Source organism: Vipera berus (assembly GCF_964194415.1).
Source record: "Vipera berus genome assembly, chromosome: 2".
In the NCBI taxonomy this organism is placed as follows: Eukaryota; Metazoa; Chordata; class Lepidosauria; order Squamata; family Viperidae; genus Vipera; species Vipera berus.
In genome coordinates, this window is record NC_138203.1 from 273,784,640 (window position 1) to 273,802,956 (window position 18,317).

An 18,317-nucleotide genomic window follows, 5' to 3' on the forward strand; every position below is an offset into this window, starting at 1 on the left:
ATCTTGGCCTCTTTTTTTTTTTGTTGGCTGCCTGGCGCCTCGGTTTTGCGGGGAAAGTGCTCAGCGGAGCGAGGTGCTCAGTGGGTTAAAGAGAGCGAGAGAGAGAGAGGCTGCTTGCTAGAGAGGCCCAGGCCGCGGAGAGAGGGAGAGGGGGTTTGGGGGGATTTAAATACTCGATGCACCTTCCTGTGCTGTTTTTATCTGCCCTGTGTAGTGGTGGGAGGGGAGGGGGGGAAAACTGGCGGTGGGGCCCCTCCGGAGGAGCTTGGACCAGATAGCGGCGCGTGGCCCCGGGGAAAGAGCGCGCGCGCGCCAGGAGGTGAGCTGCTTTTTGCAAATGCGGGAGGCGCCCGACCTGGGCGGGCTACAAAGAAGCGAAAGCAAGGGAGAGCCGGCGGGGCTTCCCCGTCCTATCTGGAGAGGAGGGGAATCCCGGGCAAGAATCCCGTAGCTGCAAAGTCCTTTGAAGTCCGGGCCTGGCGGGCTTTCCCGCCCCCGGGGCTCTGCGGCTAGGATGCACTACAACTCCCATCGTCTCGCTTGCTGGGGCGCGGAGCAAGTGTAATTTTGCACCGTGCAAAAAAAATATATATCCGATTTTTGAAGTCTGGGGCCTGCTGCTGGCTTCTCCGCGCTCCAGACTCTGCGGCAAGGAGGTACTAACTACAACACCCATCTTCTCACTTCTTGGGCCGGGAAGCGAGGGAAGTGTAATTCTGCGCCGTGCAATTTTTTGAAGCGCGGGGCTGCTGGCTTCTCCGTTTCGGGGTTCTGCGGCTAGGATACACTACAACTCCCATCTTCTCGCTGGCCGGGGAGCGAGGGCGATGTAACCCTGTCCCGGGGCAAAATCCGTGCAAAAGCACAGACGCTTAGGGAGGGCGGCTTGTGCAGTGGCATCCGCCTGAATGTGTAGGATGAAGAAGCATGGAGGGAGTATCTATGGAGATAGAAAATTGTAATGGTGAGGATAATGGGATTTAGAGTCCAGTGCCTCTTTTCAGGTTGGAAAAGGCAGTTGCTGGTCGTACAGGTTGCCAGCTCTTGGAATTGGCTCCTGCAACTAAATCTTTTAGAGTGGCTTTGATCTGACTGGATTAGCAGGTGAAAAGCCCTTTAGCTCTATTTATTTATGTTTATTGCTTGCTTAATATTTGCATATCAAAGTTCCTGTGAGAGCCACAGCCCTTTAGTAGACAGCTGGCCAGATTGTGGTAGTCTTGAGATGAAAGTGCATTCCTTAAAGTTGTGTTTATTATGAAACTATTACAGTTGCAGGCTTATTACTAATGTAGATACGTATCTTTTCAGCTATATACGCTTTTATTTAATCGTAACTATCAATCTCATCTTCCATTTCCCTCGTTTCCTCACCCTGCTGCAAATCTATTGTCTAATACGAACTTCTCTTGCACAGTTTTAAAGTGTGCAACCAGTTCGTTATAAGCAATGTGCTATAATCTCTCCAAAGTGCTTTAATTTCTTATGATAATTAAAACTTATGTTCTAGGGTGGGTTTTTCCCCCCTGTATCTTTTTGTGCTTGTTTTTGTTGGGCGTTATGTGTTCAGTGCCATATTTTGAGGGTATTATCTTGCAGTTTCTGTACAGATAGTCCTTTTCGTAGCCCAAAATTTCTGTTGCTAAGCGAGACAGTTGTTAAGTGAGTTTTGTCCCATTTTATGACCTTTCTTGCCACAATTGTTAAATGTCTGTGGAGATTCTCAGTCATCCGGGTCATGGTTGTCACAAAGTTGTTTTTTCGAAAGGCAACTGGACTTTGTCATCCAAGAACTAAAGAAGCTTCTTGGATGAGAAGCAAAATATCTTCAAGGAAAAGCAAAGTCCAGTTATTGTTCAGTTAGTAACATGGTTGTTAAGTGAATTTGCCTTCCCCATTGACCTTGCTTATCAGAAGGTCGCAAAAGGTGATCACATGACACCGGTATGCTGCAGCCGTCATAAATGTGAGTCAGTTGCCAAGTATCCAAATTTTGATCACGTGACCATGGGGATGCTGCAACAGTCTTAAGTGTGAAAAACAATCATAAGTCGCTTTTTTCAGTGCCTTGTAACTTCGGTCACTAAATGAACCGTTGTAAGTTGAGGACTAGCCGTAATCAACCAACTGGTTGTGCCTGGGCTGAAAAGCTATGTGAGATCATCTGCGTAACGGTTCTGTAGAGAGTAAGGAAGTTACTTAACAGATCTTGACCTCGATCTTGACCGAGATAAGCTAGATCCGTTACCAAAGCGAGGAGAAGAGAACAAGGAGAAAATATGCAGAAAAGGCTCAGATAAGACCCCACTCTAATTCGCAGGGGTATAAGAGGGGAAAGGGGGTACAGTACTATCAGACTTGCAAGATTGTGGGGTCATAGCCTCTCCCAATAAAAGTAGTTTTAGCCCTCCTGTGGAAATGATTTTTGGTCCTCTTGGTGGGGCTGACAGTTTCTCAACATGCTTTATTTTTCTCCTCAGAGAGTGCCCCTTTGCTGCTGAATTATGTCCTACGGCCTACTGCTTCCTTATAACCTTTCCCATCCTGGAGGAAACTGCCTTATCTGCCAGCTGTGTTAGAGAGAGAAAAAGGAAGCTAAAACAAATTCTGGACATTTCCTGGGAGCCCAAGGTTGACTGACATTGCAAATTTTGTTGCCGGTCAGGTCCGCTTTTCGAGAGGCCATGGCAGCTGAGCAGAGGGCCAGAAGAACTGATGGCATCCCAAGACACAGGGGGATCAAAGTGGAAGATCGTCAGACCATCAGCCCCAGAGGGGCCGAGGGAGCAGATTCTGCGGGGAAACTGCCTCGGGTCCTCCAAGTAGGCACCATCCGAGAGTTCTTGAATTGGGCTGCCCCACGTCAAGTGAAGCAGGAGCCCAGGGAGGGCTTGCCCGAACTCTGGGAAGCCCAATGGCAGGAGTTCCTCACTGCACTCCGGTCCTCTCCTCTAGGGGAGGGACACCAGCAGCTGGCCGAGGGACCCTCCCCGTGGGGGGACAACAAAGCCTTCTTCGCTTCTTTTGAACGTCTGGCTGGAACCTGCCAGCTGCCCCGCCGAGAATGGCTGGCTCGCCTGGTGCCCGTGCTGGGCAGGGAAGCTAAAGAGGCCTACAGTAGCCTCAGCCTCCAGGACCGAAGCGAATACGCCAAAGTCAAGGCGGCCATCTTGAAAGGGGACGCCTTGCGGGTGGAGGCGCAGCGCCAGCGTTTCCGGCAATTCCGCTACCACGAGGCCCGGGGCCCCCGGGAAGTGTACAGCCAGCTTCGGGAGCTGTGCCGGGGGTGGCTGAAGCCAGAGAAGCACACCAAGGAGCAGATGTTAGACCTTCTGGTCCTGGAGCAATTCTTGACCCTCCTGCCCCAGGAGATCCAGAGCTTGGTGAGGGAACACGGCCCGGAGTCGTGTGCCCAGGCCGTGCCCTTGGCGGAGGCCTTCCTGCTCAGGCAGCAAGAGGCCGAAAGGAAGGGGAAGCAGGTATTTTAATTATTTTTATTATTTATTATTTTAATTCCATTTATATCCCGCCCTTCTCCGAAGACTCAGGGCGGCTTACAAGCTTAGCAGTAGCCTTCATTCTATGTATATGCCTGCTTATTAGGGCTTTTGCCCCCCCCCAAGCGGCATTATTACAAAGTCAGCTTAATTGCCCCCAACAATCTGGGTCCTCATTTTACCTACCTCGGGAGGATGGAAGGCTGAGTCAACCTTGAGCCTGGTGGGATGCGAACCTGCAATAATTGCAGGCAGCTGGTGTTACTTAAGGAGGCATTAGCCCACTGCTCCACCGGCCTTGTTCTTGGTGCAAAATGGCGGTGCGGTGATGAATTTTAAGTGTTGTTTCGTATTTTGCTGAAAGAGATCTAATGGATAGTCCTCGACTTACAACGATTGAGCCCAAAATTTCGGTTGACAAGCGTGACGTTTGCTTTGCCCCATTTTACGACCCTGCTCGCCACAGTTAGTAACACAGTTGCTAAGTGAATCTGGCTTCCCCTTTGACTTTGCTTGTCAGGAGCTCACAAAGGCAATCACATGACCCCATGGGACGCTGCAACCGTCATAAATACGAGTCAGTTGCCAAGCGTCTGGATTTGGATCACATGACCGTGGCGGATGCTGCAACGGTCATAGGTGTGTGAAAAATGATCATGTCACTTTTTTCAATGCCATTGTAATTTTGAGTGGTCACTAACTGAAGCTGTTGTAAGTTGAGGACGGCCTGTATATTCATCCCAAACCTCATCGCAACTAGTGTAAGAATTTTTGGAAGGAGGCAAAGGTGATAGAAGTAACTTAGGTGACTTAATGTCCATAATTTGAGTCCGGAATTATGGCCGTAAGTCATGTTAAGAGAGTCATCACACGGCAGACTCCAATTTGTGACAATTTTTCCCATAGTTGTCAGGCAACATGTGAAAGGTTGTTAAGGGAACGCTGCAGTAATTAACCCACTGTCCGCAATTTTGTATTTTTGCTGGAAACCGGAAGTAAACACCGGTTTCCAACGAAAACCATCGTAAGGATGAGACAGTCCTGTTTCTCTTGTCCGGGATGCCCTGTGTACGGTCACTCATGCGCTTGTGACCTCTCGTCTGGACTACTGCAACGCTCTCTACATGGGGCTTCCCTTGAAGACCACTCGGAGGCTCCAGCTGGTACAGAATGCAGCCGCGAGAGTTGTCTTGGGAGTTTCCCGGTACTCCCATGCTACACCTTTGCTCCGCGAGCTGCATTGGCTACCAGTTGTCTTCCGGGTGAGGTTCAAGGTTTTGGTAATGGTTTTCAAGGCCCTACATGGCATGGGTCCGGAGTACCTCGGGGATCACCTGCTGCCGGCGTCAACTTCCCTCCGCCCTGTGCGTTCCCACAGAGAGGGCCTCCTCAGGGTGCCACCGGTCAGAGAATGTTGGCTGGTGGCCCCCAGGGGGAGGGCCTTCTCTGTGGGCACCCCGGCTTTATGGAATCAGCTGCCGGTTGAGCTCCGGATGGCACCTGACCTTCGCTCCTTCCGACGCGGTCTGAAGACCTACCTATTTGAGCAAGCCGGCCTGGCCTGATGGGGGATGTGCTGGGGTTTTTATTGGGGATTTTTATATTATTCTACTGTTTTTAGCTCGGGCTCTTATTTAATTCTTTTTTTAATTTTTGTATTCTGTATTTTTTATGTGCCCTGTTCACCGCCCTGAGTCCTTCGGGAGAAGGGCGGTATACAAATATAATAAATGAAATGAAACAAAATGAAATGAAATTATGGAATTACATGTGAAAAACTAGGTGACAATATGCCTATTGAATGGAGATGGAGGGGAATGGATGAACGACACACTTGACTAGTTGACGGTTCTACAGGTACTCCTTATACAGGATGAAATACAGGTATCCTTGACAATTGCAGGAATTGGGTATGGCCAGTCTAGAGAAAAGAAGGACCAGGGGTGACATGATAGCAGTATTCCAGTATTTGAGGGGCTGCCACACAGAAGAGGGGTCAACTTATTCTCCAAAGCACAAGAAGGCGAGATAAGAAACAATAGATGGAAACTAATCAAGGAGAGAAGCAACCTGGAATTAAGGAGAAACTGCTTAGAAGTGAGAACAGTTATCCATTGGAACAGCTTTGCCTTCAGAAGTTGTGGGTGCTCCATCATTGGAGGTTTTTAAGAAGAGACTGGACAATCACTTGTCTGAGATGGTATAAGTCAGGGGTAGGCAACCTTGGCTCTTTTATGACTCGTGGACTTCAACTCCCAGAATTCCTGAGCCAGCATAGCTCAGCATGGAAGCCTCTCCCTTTCCCCTCAGCATGGCTGGCTCAGGAATTCTGGGAGTTGAAGTCCACGAGTCATATAAGAGCCAAGGTTGCCTACCCCTGGTATAGGTTCTCCTGCTTGAACAGGGGGCTGGACTAGAAGACCTCCAAGGTCCCTTTCAGTTATATTAATCCGGTTGACTTACAACGATTCATTTAGGGACCATTCAAAGTTACAACGGCGCTGAAAAAAGTAGCTTATGACCGTTTTTCACACTTACGAACCTTGCAGCGTCCCCGTGGTCAGGTGATCAACATTCAGATGCTTGGCAACTGGTTCACATTTGTGACGCTTGCAGTGTCCTGGGGTCATATACAATCACCTTTGGTGACCTTCTGACAAGCAAAGTCAATGGTGAAGCAAGATTCACTTAAGTGTGAAGTTAACAATAGCAGTCCACTTAACAAGCGTGGCAAAAAAAGGTTGTAAAACGGGGCAAAAATCACTTAACGAACGTCTCAGCAACAGACATTTCCGGCTGAATTGTGGTGGTAAGTCAAGGACTACCTGTATATTGTCTGATTTAGAGTTGACGATGAACAGGAGCTCGGCCAAAACCTGGCCAAAACCCGGACACGTTTTCTGCATCGCATGAGAAAAGCACATCTTCCTTCCTCTGTCCTTACCACTTTTTACAGAGGGACGACGGAGAGCATCCTGTTGTGATTCAGGGTCAGCCTGTGGGTTCGGCAGTTGGGTCGGACGACTCAAGAGGAGGAGGGGGGTGTTGAAGACCTTGCTGAGGGGGTTGAAGATCTTGCTGATGATAGCCCTCAGGCAGGCTCCTCCCACTTGGTCACCATGGAGACCCAGCTGTGTGAGCCTGACAGTGTGGATGAAGATGACCCACAGCTGGCCCTGTTCAAGGACGCCCGACGCAGGAGGCAGTCAAGTAGGAGTAAACAGAGGAAGGCAATGGGGCTTCTCGGAAGGAGGCAGAGAGAAGCCACGCCCTGAACTCTTTATAAGGGGAATGTGTGGGGAGGGCTGGTTTGCTGAAAGCAACTGCTTGGATAGTGTTTCAAAGCGCCTGTATCTTGGTTCGTGTCTTGTTTGTTTTTGTAGTAATAAATTTGGCAGACGTAATACCAGCCTCTTGCCGTTTGTAAAGGGGTTGCCTTTTCTGCAGGGCCGGTAGCAGGCTGGTACAGAACACATCCTGTCATACAGCATCAGAGTCTGGTTTGGAAGCATCCCTGCTTCAGACAGGAAGGCGGTGCAGAGAGTGGTGAGGATGGCCGAAAAGATCATTGGCAGTTCCCTCCCTTCCATCCAAGTCATAGCACAGAAGCGTTGCTTGAACAGGGTCCGCAAGATTGTCTGGGACACTACGCATCCTCTTAACGACCTGTTTTCCTTGTTACCTTCTGGGAGGAGGGGGCTCCGTGGTATCCAAAGCAGAATATCCAGATTCAGCACAGCTTTGTTCCCTACAGCTTCCTCCTTCCGTTACGTATTCAAGATGGACAGTGATGAATACTTATATGTAAGGGTGTAGGTCTATACATATGTTGTATGTAGTATGTTTTAAATGGGTTATGTATGTGTACACTTTGAGAGGAAGCAAGTAAATTTCATTTTTAAGACAGGGAAAAAAAATGACAATAACGTTTATCTAATCTGATGAGGGATTTTTAAGGTCCCGTTTTCTGCTCTTCTTTCAGACTCGGGGAATTCGAGGGGTGAACTGGGCCGAGGCGAAGCCATCTCCTGTGGGTGCTGGGCTGAAGCGGATCCCTCGAGAGGTGAAGCAAGATGCCAGGATCCTGGGTAAGAATCTCCTGCCTCTGGTTCTTTGGAAGCTGTACAATCACCTGTCTTAATCTGGTCTCAGCTGCTCTCCAGGACTGTGGAGACCCCACGGCCTAGAATTGCTGGCCAAAAATCTGATAATCGTGGGAAATGTGGTCTCAACATATCTAGCAGGGGAAAGTGGTCCTGTGAATGTTGGCCAATTTTTGGGGGGCAAACAGAAATGACTAGATTTGCAGTAGATTAGCGGTCCCCCACCCCCCAGGTCTCAGCCCATTCAGAACCGGGCCGCGCAAGTGGTGGGTGCTCAAATGGATCCATTCCCCGCCCCCCGCTGCCGGCCCGGTCCACAAAGCCGGAAAGGTTGGGGAGCGCTGCAGTAGATGATCCTGCAAGTATCCTGATCTCGCTTCATGTAGGGCTTTGTAGGTGGCAACCAACCCCTTGAATTGTATTTGGAAGCTGGTTGCCAGCCTTTCCAGGTAGAGGAGACAGGAAACACAACTGGGTGAGTTAACTCTGTTTTAGTGTAACATACAAAATAGAATAATAGAATTGGAAGGGAGGTCTTCTAATCCAGGGCTTTTCAACCGTCTGACCACCCGGTTTCTTCCAAGGCCGCTCACTCACCGCCCCGTCTCTTCCAAAGGCCACTCACTCGTTCACCGCCCGTCTCTTCCAAGGCCGCTCACTCACCGCCCCGTCTCTTTCAAAGGCCACTCGTTCACCGCCCCGTCTCTTCTAAGGCCGCTCACTCACCATCCCGTCTCTTCCAAAGGCCACTCGCTCATTCACTGCCCCGTCTCTTCCAAGGCCGCTCACTCACCGCCCCGTCTCTTCCAAGGCCGCTCACTCACCGCCCCGTCTCTTTCAAAGGCCACTCACTCGTTCACTGCCCCGTCTCTTCCAAGGCCGCTCACTCACCGCCCCGTCTCTTCCAAGGCCGCTCACTCACCGCTCCGTCTCTTTTAAAGGCCACTTGCTCATTCACTGCCCCGTCTCTTCCAAGGCCGCTCACTCACCGCCCCGTCTCTTCCAAGGCCGCTCACTCACTGCCCCGTCTCTTCCAAGGCTGCTCACTCACCGCTCCGTCTCTTTCAAAGGCCACTCACTCGTTCACCGCCCCGTCTCTTCCAAGGCCGCTCACTCACCGCCCCGTCTCTTTCAAAGGCCACTCGCTTGTTCACCACCCTGTCTCTTCCAAGGCCGCTCACACGCTTGCTCACTGCCCTGTCTCTTCAAAAGCCGCTCACTCGCGCTCTCTCTCTCCTCACGGCTTCGCTAACAAAAAGCCTCTTCCCGCCAAAATCTGCTCCTTTTATAGCTTTTCTTCTCTCCGCCGTCCTCCCCCTTTTCTGGGTGAGCCGGAATGTCCAATCAGCATGTAACTGCATGCCAGTCCTGCAGCTTTTACCGAGCCCTGCAGCTCCAGCTGATCTCCAGGACTGTGCGGCGCCACTCTTGCTGGTTCCCTCTCCTGCTACAGTTGGCTAGGGGGTTGCGTACCACCTGCCAGGTGCTAAAGTACCACCGGTGGTAAGCGTACGCATCCCACCGGTTGAAAAGCTCTGCCCTATACCATTACAGACAAATGGTTGTCCAGTCTCTTCTTAAAAACTTCCAGTGTTGGAGCATTCACAGCTTCTGGCGGCAGAATCTTGTAAGTCTGAAAGCACCGATTTCCCGCTGTTTCTGTTTGCAGCCTGATAAGTTTATTTATTTATTTTATTTTATTTTATTGGATTTGTATACCGCCCTATTCCCGTAGGACTCAGGGTGGTTTACAGGGCAGTTAAAACCATGAATACAAAAAATTAAAAACAATTAAAACAATTAAATTAAATTTAAGTCCCAAGAGTAAATCTAAAACCCAGTTAAATTAACAACCCCACAGTCTGGACCAAACAGATCGAAGAGCCAAGTTTTCAGGTCCCGGCGAAATGAGCGAAGGTCGGGGGCAGTCCTAAGTTCTGTGGGTAGTTGGTTCCATAGGGTAGGCGCGCCCACAGAGAACGCCCTTCCCCTGGGAATAACCCGCCGGCATTCATTAACCGGCGGTACCCTGAGAAGGCCCTCCCTGTGGGGGCGCACAGGACGATGGGAAGATGATGCCGGCAGCAGGTGTTCCCTTAGATAGTCCGGACCCAAGTCATTTAGGGCTTTATAGGTCATTACCAGCACCTTGAATCTCACCCGGAGGGCAACCGGAAGCCAATGCAGCTCACGGAGAAGAGGTGTTACACGGGAGTATCGGGAAGCTCCCATCAAAACTCGCGCGGCTGAATTCTGCACCAGTTGAAGCCTTCGGGTGGTCCTCAAGGGCAGCCCCATGTAGAGGGCATTGCAGTAGTCTAACCGGGAGGTCACAAACGCATGAGTGACTATACGTAGAGCATCTCGGTCCAGATAGGGACGCAACTGGCGCACCAGGCGAATCTGGGCAAAAGCCCCCCTGGTCACGGCTCCTATATGATCTTCCAAACTGAGCCATGAATCCAGGAGTTAATAGAGGTTCCTTCCTGAGTTTCTTCCTCTGCCTGTTGTGCAGCTGTGGGCGATGCCCCGTCTTATCTTATCATTCTGTAGGCAGCGTCTCTCGCTCCCCTTCCCTCCGCCTCCCACGTATCCTTCCCACGTAGCCTTACCCCAGTGCAGCTCTCCGAAGAGAGGTGGCACATGGGTCTGATGTGAAGCACCCAGGGCTGCCCATGCACACACCACTGCTTTCTGGCCCCTCTGCCCCTTGCAAACGCTCTTCAAGGGCAGCCCCAGGTAGAACACCTTGCAGTAGCCCAGCCAGGAAATTGCTGCAGAGGGTGGGCGGAAGGACCGCAGATGTTATTGGACCAAGTAAAGCTTCTTGTTCCTTTTTGCTTTAGACTTGGGGAAATCCAACGGGGAGCATGCCGAGAAGGCTGCGAACCGGACTACCGAAAACGGATTGAAGGTGCCCGGCAGAGCCCAGCTGGGCCAGAGAAGCCTCCAAAGTCCCGATAACAGGACCGCTTTCTGCCCAAGCACGGCCTTCTTCAAGCACCAGCGGGTCCACGCGGCAGAGAGCCCGCACCAGTGCCCTGACTGCGGGAAGCATTTCACGCAGCGTTCGAGCCTTACCATCCACCGGCGCATCCACACGGGGGAGAAGCCGTACCCCTGCCCCGAGTGCGGGAAGTGCTTCCGTCAAAGCTCCAACCTCTTGAAGCATCAGAGAATCCACTCGGGGGAGAAGCCCCACCAGTGCCCGGAGTGCAGCAAATGTTTTGCCCAGCGTTCCAACCTGCTGATCCACCAGCGGACCCACACGGGGGAGATGCCCTACGTGTGTGCCGAGTGCGGGGCCTGCTTCAGCCAGCACCGGGGCCTGGTCACTCACCAGCGCATCCACATGGACGAGATGCCCTACGGCTACGGTTGCCCGGACTGTGGGAAGTGCTTCCAGCAGAACTCGGATCTGACGAAACACCTGCGGGTCCACACGGGCGAGAAGCCCTACAGCTGCCCCGAGTGCGGGAAGAGCTTCAGCTACAGTTCCAACCTCAGCAAGCACCAGCGGATCCACACGGGCGAGAAGCCGTACCGCTGCAATGTGTGTGGGAAAAGCTTCAGCCACCTGTCGACTCGCAACACGCACCAGCGGGTCCACACGGGGGAGAGGCCTTATGGCTGCACCGAGTGTGGGAAAAGGTTCATTTCGAGCTCCAAACTCACCCGGCACATGCGAACACATTCCATATACACCCCTTACATCTGCAACGAGTGCGGGAGGAGCTTCAGTTCCCACTCTGCCTTGACCGACCATCAGAAGGACCACTCCGCCGAGGGCTACAGCGTGGGCGGCTTGTGGGAGGGAGCCGAGCAGGGTCCCAGCGACTTCCTGGGCAGGCTGTCCCCTCTGTGACTGCTGGCTGAGTTAGCCTGTCCTTATGAGACTACTAGTCAGGGTGCTAGTTCCTAAGGTATCGGAATTTGGCAGCCTGCCTCGTGCAGGCTGGTTGTGAGAGTAGGGTAATGCTGGGCTATAGAATTAGTGTGGTGGTTTTGGAAGATAGAGTTAGGCTGGAGGAAAAAAAAATAGGATAGTGCAGAGGATGGAGGCTTAGATTGTCGTTAGTTTTAGGAAGAAAGCAAAAGCCTTTGCAGAAGAGAGGGCTCTGAAGCTGGCTGGTCATTGAGTGGCTTCCCCCAGGCCCCGAGACCGCATATTTAGTGTACCTCCCCCTCCCCTGCTGTAATTTAGCTATCTAATAGCTCTGTAGATCCCCCATGTCCAGGAGCAGGTTATCTGTGAGTGTTGGGTACTTGTAGCTAATAAGTGAAAATCCTATAGTCTCTGAAAGAGAAAGGGTGAGTTACAATTCTGATTTAGCACCTAAAGAGCAAAGAGAGCTATCGTAGTTGTGAAAAATGGGGGGGGGGGGAGAAATCCAGAGGTGGATGGAATCTAGTTTCGGAAAACTGAAATATATTTTATAGGCTTTAACTTTTTTCCCCTTTCCCTCCTTCCTCCCCACCCCCCCCCCTTCTCAGCATCGCTAAAATCCAACCTGAAGATGGCGTCAGAAAGTTTTTAGTTTTGTGATGTTTGGATTGACACGCTAAATTAGCGCTGCATTTTGAGGGTGGGGCATGGCGATCATTGCAGATTATGTATGCCCTGTGTCCGGTTATCCCCAGTTTAAAATGCCAGCGTGTATGGTTTTGGGTGGTGGCTAGGCTGCGTTCTCAATTAGGTGCCCGTTGCCTCCATTTGCCAGAGCAAAGTTTCTCAACCGTGGCAACTTTTGAGAGGTGTTGGCCTTCAACTGCCAGAGTTCCGTGGCCTAGCCAGTCACAACTGAGGAATTCTGGGAGTTGAAGTCCACACCTCTTAAACTTGCCAAGCCTGAAAACTATATGCTAGCATCCGGGAGGTCTTCAAACTTGGCCCTTTTATGACTCGTGGACTTCAACTCCTAGAATTCCTCAGCCAGGCATGCGTGCCTGGCTGAGGAATTCTGGGAGTTGAAGTCCACGAGTCATAAAAGGCCCAAGTTTGAAGACCCCTGTGCTTAGACTTTTCAGAATGTAGAAGTACCGTGTATGCTCATGTGTAAGCCCACGTGTGAGTAAACAGGCCCATAATTCTGTGCAAAAAACAACAACACAACATTGTGAAAAAGGGTGCTACGCACAGATAAGCTGACCCTGTGTTTTTTGGCGACAGTTTGGTTCAAGCAATTCAAGGGTCTGCTCAGCTACAGATGGGCCTACGTAAAATTCATGGGTAATTTCAAAATGTCTTACCGTATATACTCATGGATAAGCCAAGTCTGATTTTGGGCTTGTTTTGGAGCCTAAAATGTTTGGCTTATTATTGGTGTATGCACCCCTAGAAAACAACAAAAAAAGAGAAGGGTCTGGAGTAGGACGTTGTAAGAGACAGGTAGTCCTTGACTTACAATCATTTGTTTAGTGACGGCTCAAAGTTATAACGGCACTGAAAAAAGTATTTACAACTGGTCCTTACTCTGTCAACTATTGCAGGATTCCCTTGGTTTGGTCACATGATCAGAATTTGGGCTCTTGGCAACCGTATGATGGCTGCAGTATCCCGCGGTGATGTGATAGGTATTTGGGACCCTCCCAGTTGGCTGCCGACAAGCAAAGTTAATGAGGCAAGCCGGTTAACCACCCTGTGATTGAACCGCAGTGATTCACTTAACACACCTGGCCAAGAAAGGTGGTAAAATTGGGTGTGATTCACTGCCTTGCTTAGCAACGGAAATTCTGATATCCCAACTGCGGTCATAAGTTAAGGACCAAACCTATATTCCAGGCGGCCTCGCCCTCCTGCAGCATACTCCGTTCTCTTCTTTCTAGCTTCATGCCTTTCATTTTTCCAAAGAGAACTATCATCCATCAAGCATCCCTGAATAACTAGCTCAATTATCAAGCTAATTTAGGCCTCCCCCTTTCCAATTAGAGGCCTTGCTTGTGAAGTCATGTTTTATTCTTCTCTAGAGCAGAGCTGGGAGATGATGGCCCCCTTCATGACTTACGGACTTCAACTCCCAGAATTCCTGAGCCAGCATGGCTCGGCATGGCTGGCTCAGGAATTCTGAGAGTTGAAGTCCACAAGTCGTAAAAGCGCCATTGCTCCCCACCCCCATTCTAGAGCTTTGGGTTTCTCAAGCATGTTCCTCCCTTTTAGATGGATGCTGTTTTGAGTGACCCCCGAAATGTCTTGGCACCAAATGGTTTTAATTGACTTTTCACAACCTGCCCTCACGAGCATATGCAGATAAAAGCCCCCAAATTTCACAAGATTGCTGGCAAAAAGAGGGTGCTCTTGTAAAGGGGTAGCAATATATATATATAAATTTGGTGGTCCCTTTGCCAACTCACATATTTTATAAAAAAGGCGTACACTTTTGTTAAGCTGCAGTTGGCTTAGAGCAGGGGTAGGCAACCTTGGGTCTTTTATGACTCGTGGACTTCAACTCCCAGAATTCCTGAGCCAGCCATGCTGAGGGGAAAGGGAAAGGTTTCCAAGCTGAGCCATGCTGGCTCAGGAATTATGGGAGTTGAAGTCCACGAGTCATAAAAGAGCCAAGGTTGCCTACCCCTGGCTTAGAGTGATTCATGAAAGCTTAGGTTGATTGCACATTTGCTCAAAGTCAGCAAATTCCACCATTCTTTGGTGGGAAGTTGTTGAATGAGCCGTATTTGGCTAAACCCTGGTTTGCCAAGTAACGGTCAGATGGCAGAATTTGCAAAGCTCTGCTAAGGCATAAATACAGGTCGTCCTTTCCTTACGACTGTTTGTCTAGTGACTGTTCAAAGTTTCAGTGGCACTGGGGAAAAAGTGATCCACGATGACCTGTTTTCACACCACCGTTGCAGCATCCCTGGGGTCCCGTGATCAGAATTCAGATTGGCAACTGTCAATCACGGGAGTCGTGTGATCCCCTTTTTGCGACTTTTTGACAAGCCAAGTCAATGGGGAAGCCAGATCCACCCAAAAGCCATGTTACCAACTCCACAACTGCAGTGATTCGCTTAACCCTTGCAAGAAAGGTCGTAAAATAGGGCAAAACCTTGCTTAGCCACAGGAATTTTGGGCCTAGTTGGGGTTGTAAGTTGAGGACGACAACCCGTAATTGTTTGTGAACCACACTTGACTGATTCCCGCACTCTGGGAGGGTGGTGAACCTGAACAAGCCCCATTGTTATGGCAGGACCTGTGAGTCCGCCTCCCCCCCTGCGAGGAGAAGGCAGAAAGGGACGCAAGGAATAGCTTGAATAGCTCTAGTCCCCATAAGCGGGTGCTCTTGACAAATTGTTTTCAAAAGAACGTGACTTTTGACAAAAAAGGGCATCATTTAGTCAATGAATACTAAATAATAAAGGAGAAAGTAGGTTTGGATTAGCGTGACCGCCTGGTTGCTAAGTCTCTAATGATGAAGAGGCCTGTGTGTTTAAGGCAGGGGGGCGGTCTTCAAACGTGGCCACTTTAAGTCTTGTGGACTTCAATTCCCAGAGTTCCTCAGCCAGGCCCGCTGCCTGAGGAATTCTGGGAGTTGAAGTCCACAAGTCATGAAAGGGCCAAGTTTGAAGAGCCCTGACCAAGAGGTTTGGGTCTCTCCTGGTCTGTTACACTGAATAGTGACTAGTTAGAATTTATTTTACAATTGAATTGGGATCTGGATTCCTTCAGGGGTTGAAAGTGAGGGGGGCTGGCTGAGGACTTCTTGGAGTTGAAGTCCACCAGTCTTAAAAGTGGCCACGTCTGAAGACCCCTGGCGTAAGGAAAACACATATAAAGGGCAAAGAGACTTGGCAGATTTGTATAAAATGTGTGAATGGAGTAGAGGACAAGGAAGGGTGAAGGTTTGCTAAGTAGTAAAAGCCGGGGCAGGGGGCGGAAATTGAATCAGAAGAGATTCAGGACAGACAAAAGTAATCCTCGACTTAACAACAGCTCGTTTAGTGACTCTTCGAGGTTACAACTACGCTGAAAAAGGGACTTAGGACCGTTTGCAGCATCCCCGTGACCATGTGAACAAAATTTGGGCGCTTGGCAAGCGGTTCATCTTTACGACCGTTGCAGCGTCCCAGGGTCACGCGTCACGCTCTCCCCTTTTGCCCACGTTCCGACAAGCAAAGACAATGGGGAAGCCAGATTCACTCAGCAAACCAAGTTGCTAGCTTACCAGCTGAAGCGATTCACCACAGCTGGTCAAGGAAGGTCATAAAATGGGGGCAAGACTCACAACCTGTGTCTCACTTCACAACAGAAATTTTGGGCTCAGCTGTGGTTGTTAGTCGAGGATAACGTGTAACGTTTTTGCACCGTGTCAACTGATAAAGCCGATGGCCACCAACTTAAAGGGATTTTAAAGCAGCTTAGCTGCTGCTCATGGTCTGTCACCTTATCACAAAGTTTGGAAGTGGAAACCTCTGGATTTCAGATGGAACAGAACTGACAACTGCTTTCAGATGCTGCTGATAAGGCTTTTTCCCCAAAGGCATCCAGCTGGCTACATCTGGATGGATGACGCTGGAAGAGGGGAAGTGTTGGCCTGACCCAGCGGCCGTTCTCGCAGTTCTTACGAAGCGGGGAAGGAAGAATCAAGCAGGCAGAAACGTGGGCCAGAGAACTTGCAGAGGAGAGGTCCAGAAGGAGCAGATGTGGTTTGGAGGGATGTTCTCACCAACCAGAGGTTTTTGTCGAAAGTTAGAAGAGGGCGTCACGATGGGCAACTTGAAGGTGGGTGGACTTTAACTCCCGGCATTTTGGGAATTGAAGTCCCCCCCACCTTCAAGTGGTCAACAGTGAGAAACACTATCTTAGATTAAGAACCCAAGAACTGAAGAATTCTCATTATGCACGGCTTTATATGCAACTCCAGAATTAGAATAGAATTAGAATTTAGAATAGATTAGAATTTAGAATAGAGTAGAGTAGAGTAGATAGGGACGCGGTGGCTCAGTGGGTTAGGACGCTGAGCTTGTCGATCAGATGGTCGGCAGTTTGGCGGGTCGAATCCCGAGTGCCGCGTAACAGAGTGAGCGCCTGTTACTTGTCCCAGCTTCTGCCAACCTAGCAGTTCGAAAGCACGTAAAAATGCAAGCAGAAAAATAGGGACCACTCCGGTGGGAAGGTAACAGCGTTCCGTGCGCCTTTGGCGTCTAGTCATGCCGGCCACATGACCACGGAGACGTCCTCAGACAAGCGCTGGCTCTTCGGCTTTGAAACGGAGATGAGCACCGGCCCCTAGAGTCGGAAACGACTAGCACGCATGTACGGGGGAACCTTTACCTTTAGAGTAGAGTAGAGTAGAGTAGAGTAGAGTAGAGCTGGAAGGGACCTTGGAGGTCTTCTAGTCCAGCCCCGTGCTCAAGCAGGAGAACCTCTACCATTTCAGACAAGTGACTCTAGTCTCTTCTTAAAAGCCTCCAGTGACGGAGCGTCCCATGATTTCTGGAGGCAAGCTGTTCCACTGGTTAATTGCCCTCACCGTTAGGAACTTTCTCCTTAATTCCAGGTTGCTTCTCTCTCTGGTCAGTTTCCAACCATTGTTTCTTACCCTGCCCTCTGGTGCTTTGGAGGTTTTGGAGAGTTTAACACAATTCTGCTGTAACGGACAAGTTCTGAGCTTGGAAGATTCTCCACTGGCTTCCTCTTACACAGCAGTGGATGATCTTAAGTCAGGCTTGTGGTTAGAAATTGGAGGCCCAAATCAGAACAGAACAGAATAACCAAGTTGGAAGGGGCCTTGGAGTTCTTCTAGTCCAGGGGTAGGCAAGCTTGGCTCTTTTATGACTCGTGGACTTCAACTCCCAGAATTCCTGAGCCAGCCATGCTGGCTCAGGAATTTTGGGAGTTGAAGTCCACGAGTCATAAAAGAGCCAAGCTTGCCTACCCCTGTTCTAGTCCAATCCCCCTGCTCATGCAGGAGACCTTAAACCATTTCAGACAAATGCCTGTCCAGTCTCTTCTTAAAAACCTCCAGTGATGGAGCACCCCAACTTTTGGAGGCAAAGCCGTTCGACTGGCTGATTGTCTTTTCACTGTCAGGAAATGTCTCCTTAGTTCTGAGTTGCTTCTCTCCTTGCTTAGGTTCCACCAGTTGCTTCTTGTCTTGCCTTCTCGCCCTCTTCTTTGTGGTAGCCTTTCAAGTATTGGAGCAGTATTTGAATAGTGGAGGCTGTAAGCAGGCTAAGCATTCAGAATAAGAGAGGGCATGCCCGATGGGGTAGGAGCAGGAATTATAAAACCGTTGTTGTTGTTGTTGTTAGTTGCAAAGTTGTGTCTGACCCCATGGACAACGTTCCTCCAGGCCTTCCTGTCCTCTACCATCTTCTGGAGTCCATTTAAGCTCATGCCTACTGCTTCAGTGATTCCATCCAGCCACCTCATTCTCTGTCGTCCCTTTCCTCTCTTGCCCTCAATCTTTCCCAGCATTAGGCTCTTCTCCAGTGAGTCCTACCTTCTCATTAGGTGGCCAAAGTATTTGAGTTTTAGCTTCAGGATCTGGCCTTCTAAAGATCAGTCAGGGTTGATCTCCTCTAGGACTGACCGGTTTAATCGCCTTGCAGTCCAAGGGACTTGCAGGAGTCTTCTCCAGCACCACAGTTCAAAGGCCTCAATTCTTTGGTGCTCAGCCTTTCTTATAGTCCAACTTTCACAGCCATACATTGCAACTGGGAAGACCATATACTTCCCCCCAGTGTTGGAGGGAAATGATAGGGGTTTCGTCTTATTGGT

The 18,317-nt window shown here is 50.0% G+C and overlaps 1 protein-coding gene across 2 annotated transcripts; it reads left to right on the top strand.

Moving 5' to 3' along the window:
* Window positions 1-245: 245 nt before the first annotated feature.
* LOC308663939 (uncharacterized protein) lies at window positions 246-13,574 on the top strand. 2 transcript variants are annotated; one of them, XM_081320759.1, is made up of 4 exons: window positions 246-319; window positions 2,481-3,479; window positions 7,480-7,585; window positions 10,447-13,574. In XM_081320759.1, the coding sequence occupies exons 2-4, from the start codon at window positions 2,685-2,687 to the stop codon at window positions 11,463-11,465; spliced, it is 1,920 nt and encodes a 639-aa protein (XP_081176885.1). In that variant the 5' UTR covers window positions 246-319; window positions 2,481-2,684; the 3' UTR covers window positions 11,466-13,574. The 2 variants fall into 2 exon arrangements, with proteins under 2 accessions (XP_081176885.1, XP_081176886.1); XM_081320760.1 differs by lacking the exon at window positions 246-319 and adding an exon at window positions 560-656.
* The last annotated feature ends 4,743 nt before the right edge of the window (window positions 13,575-18,317 follow it).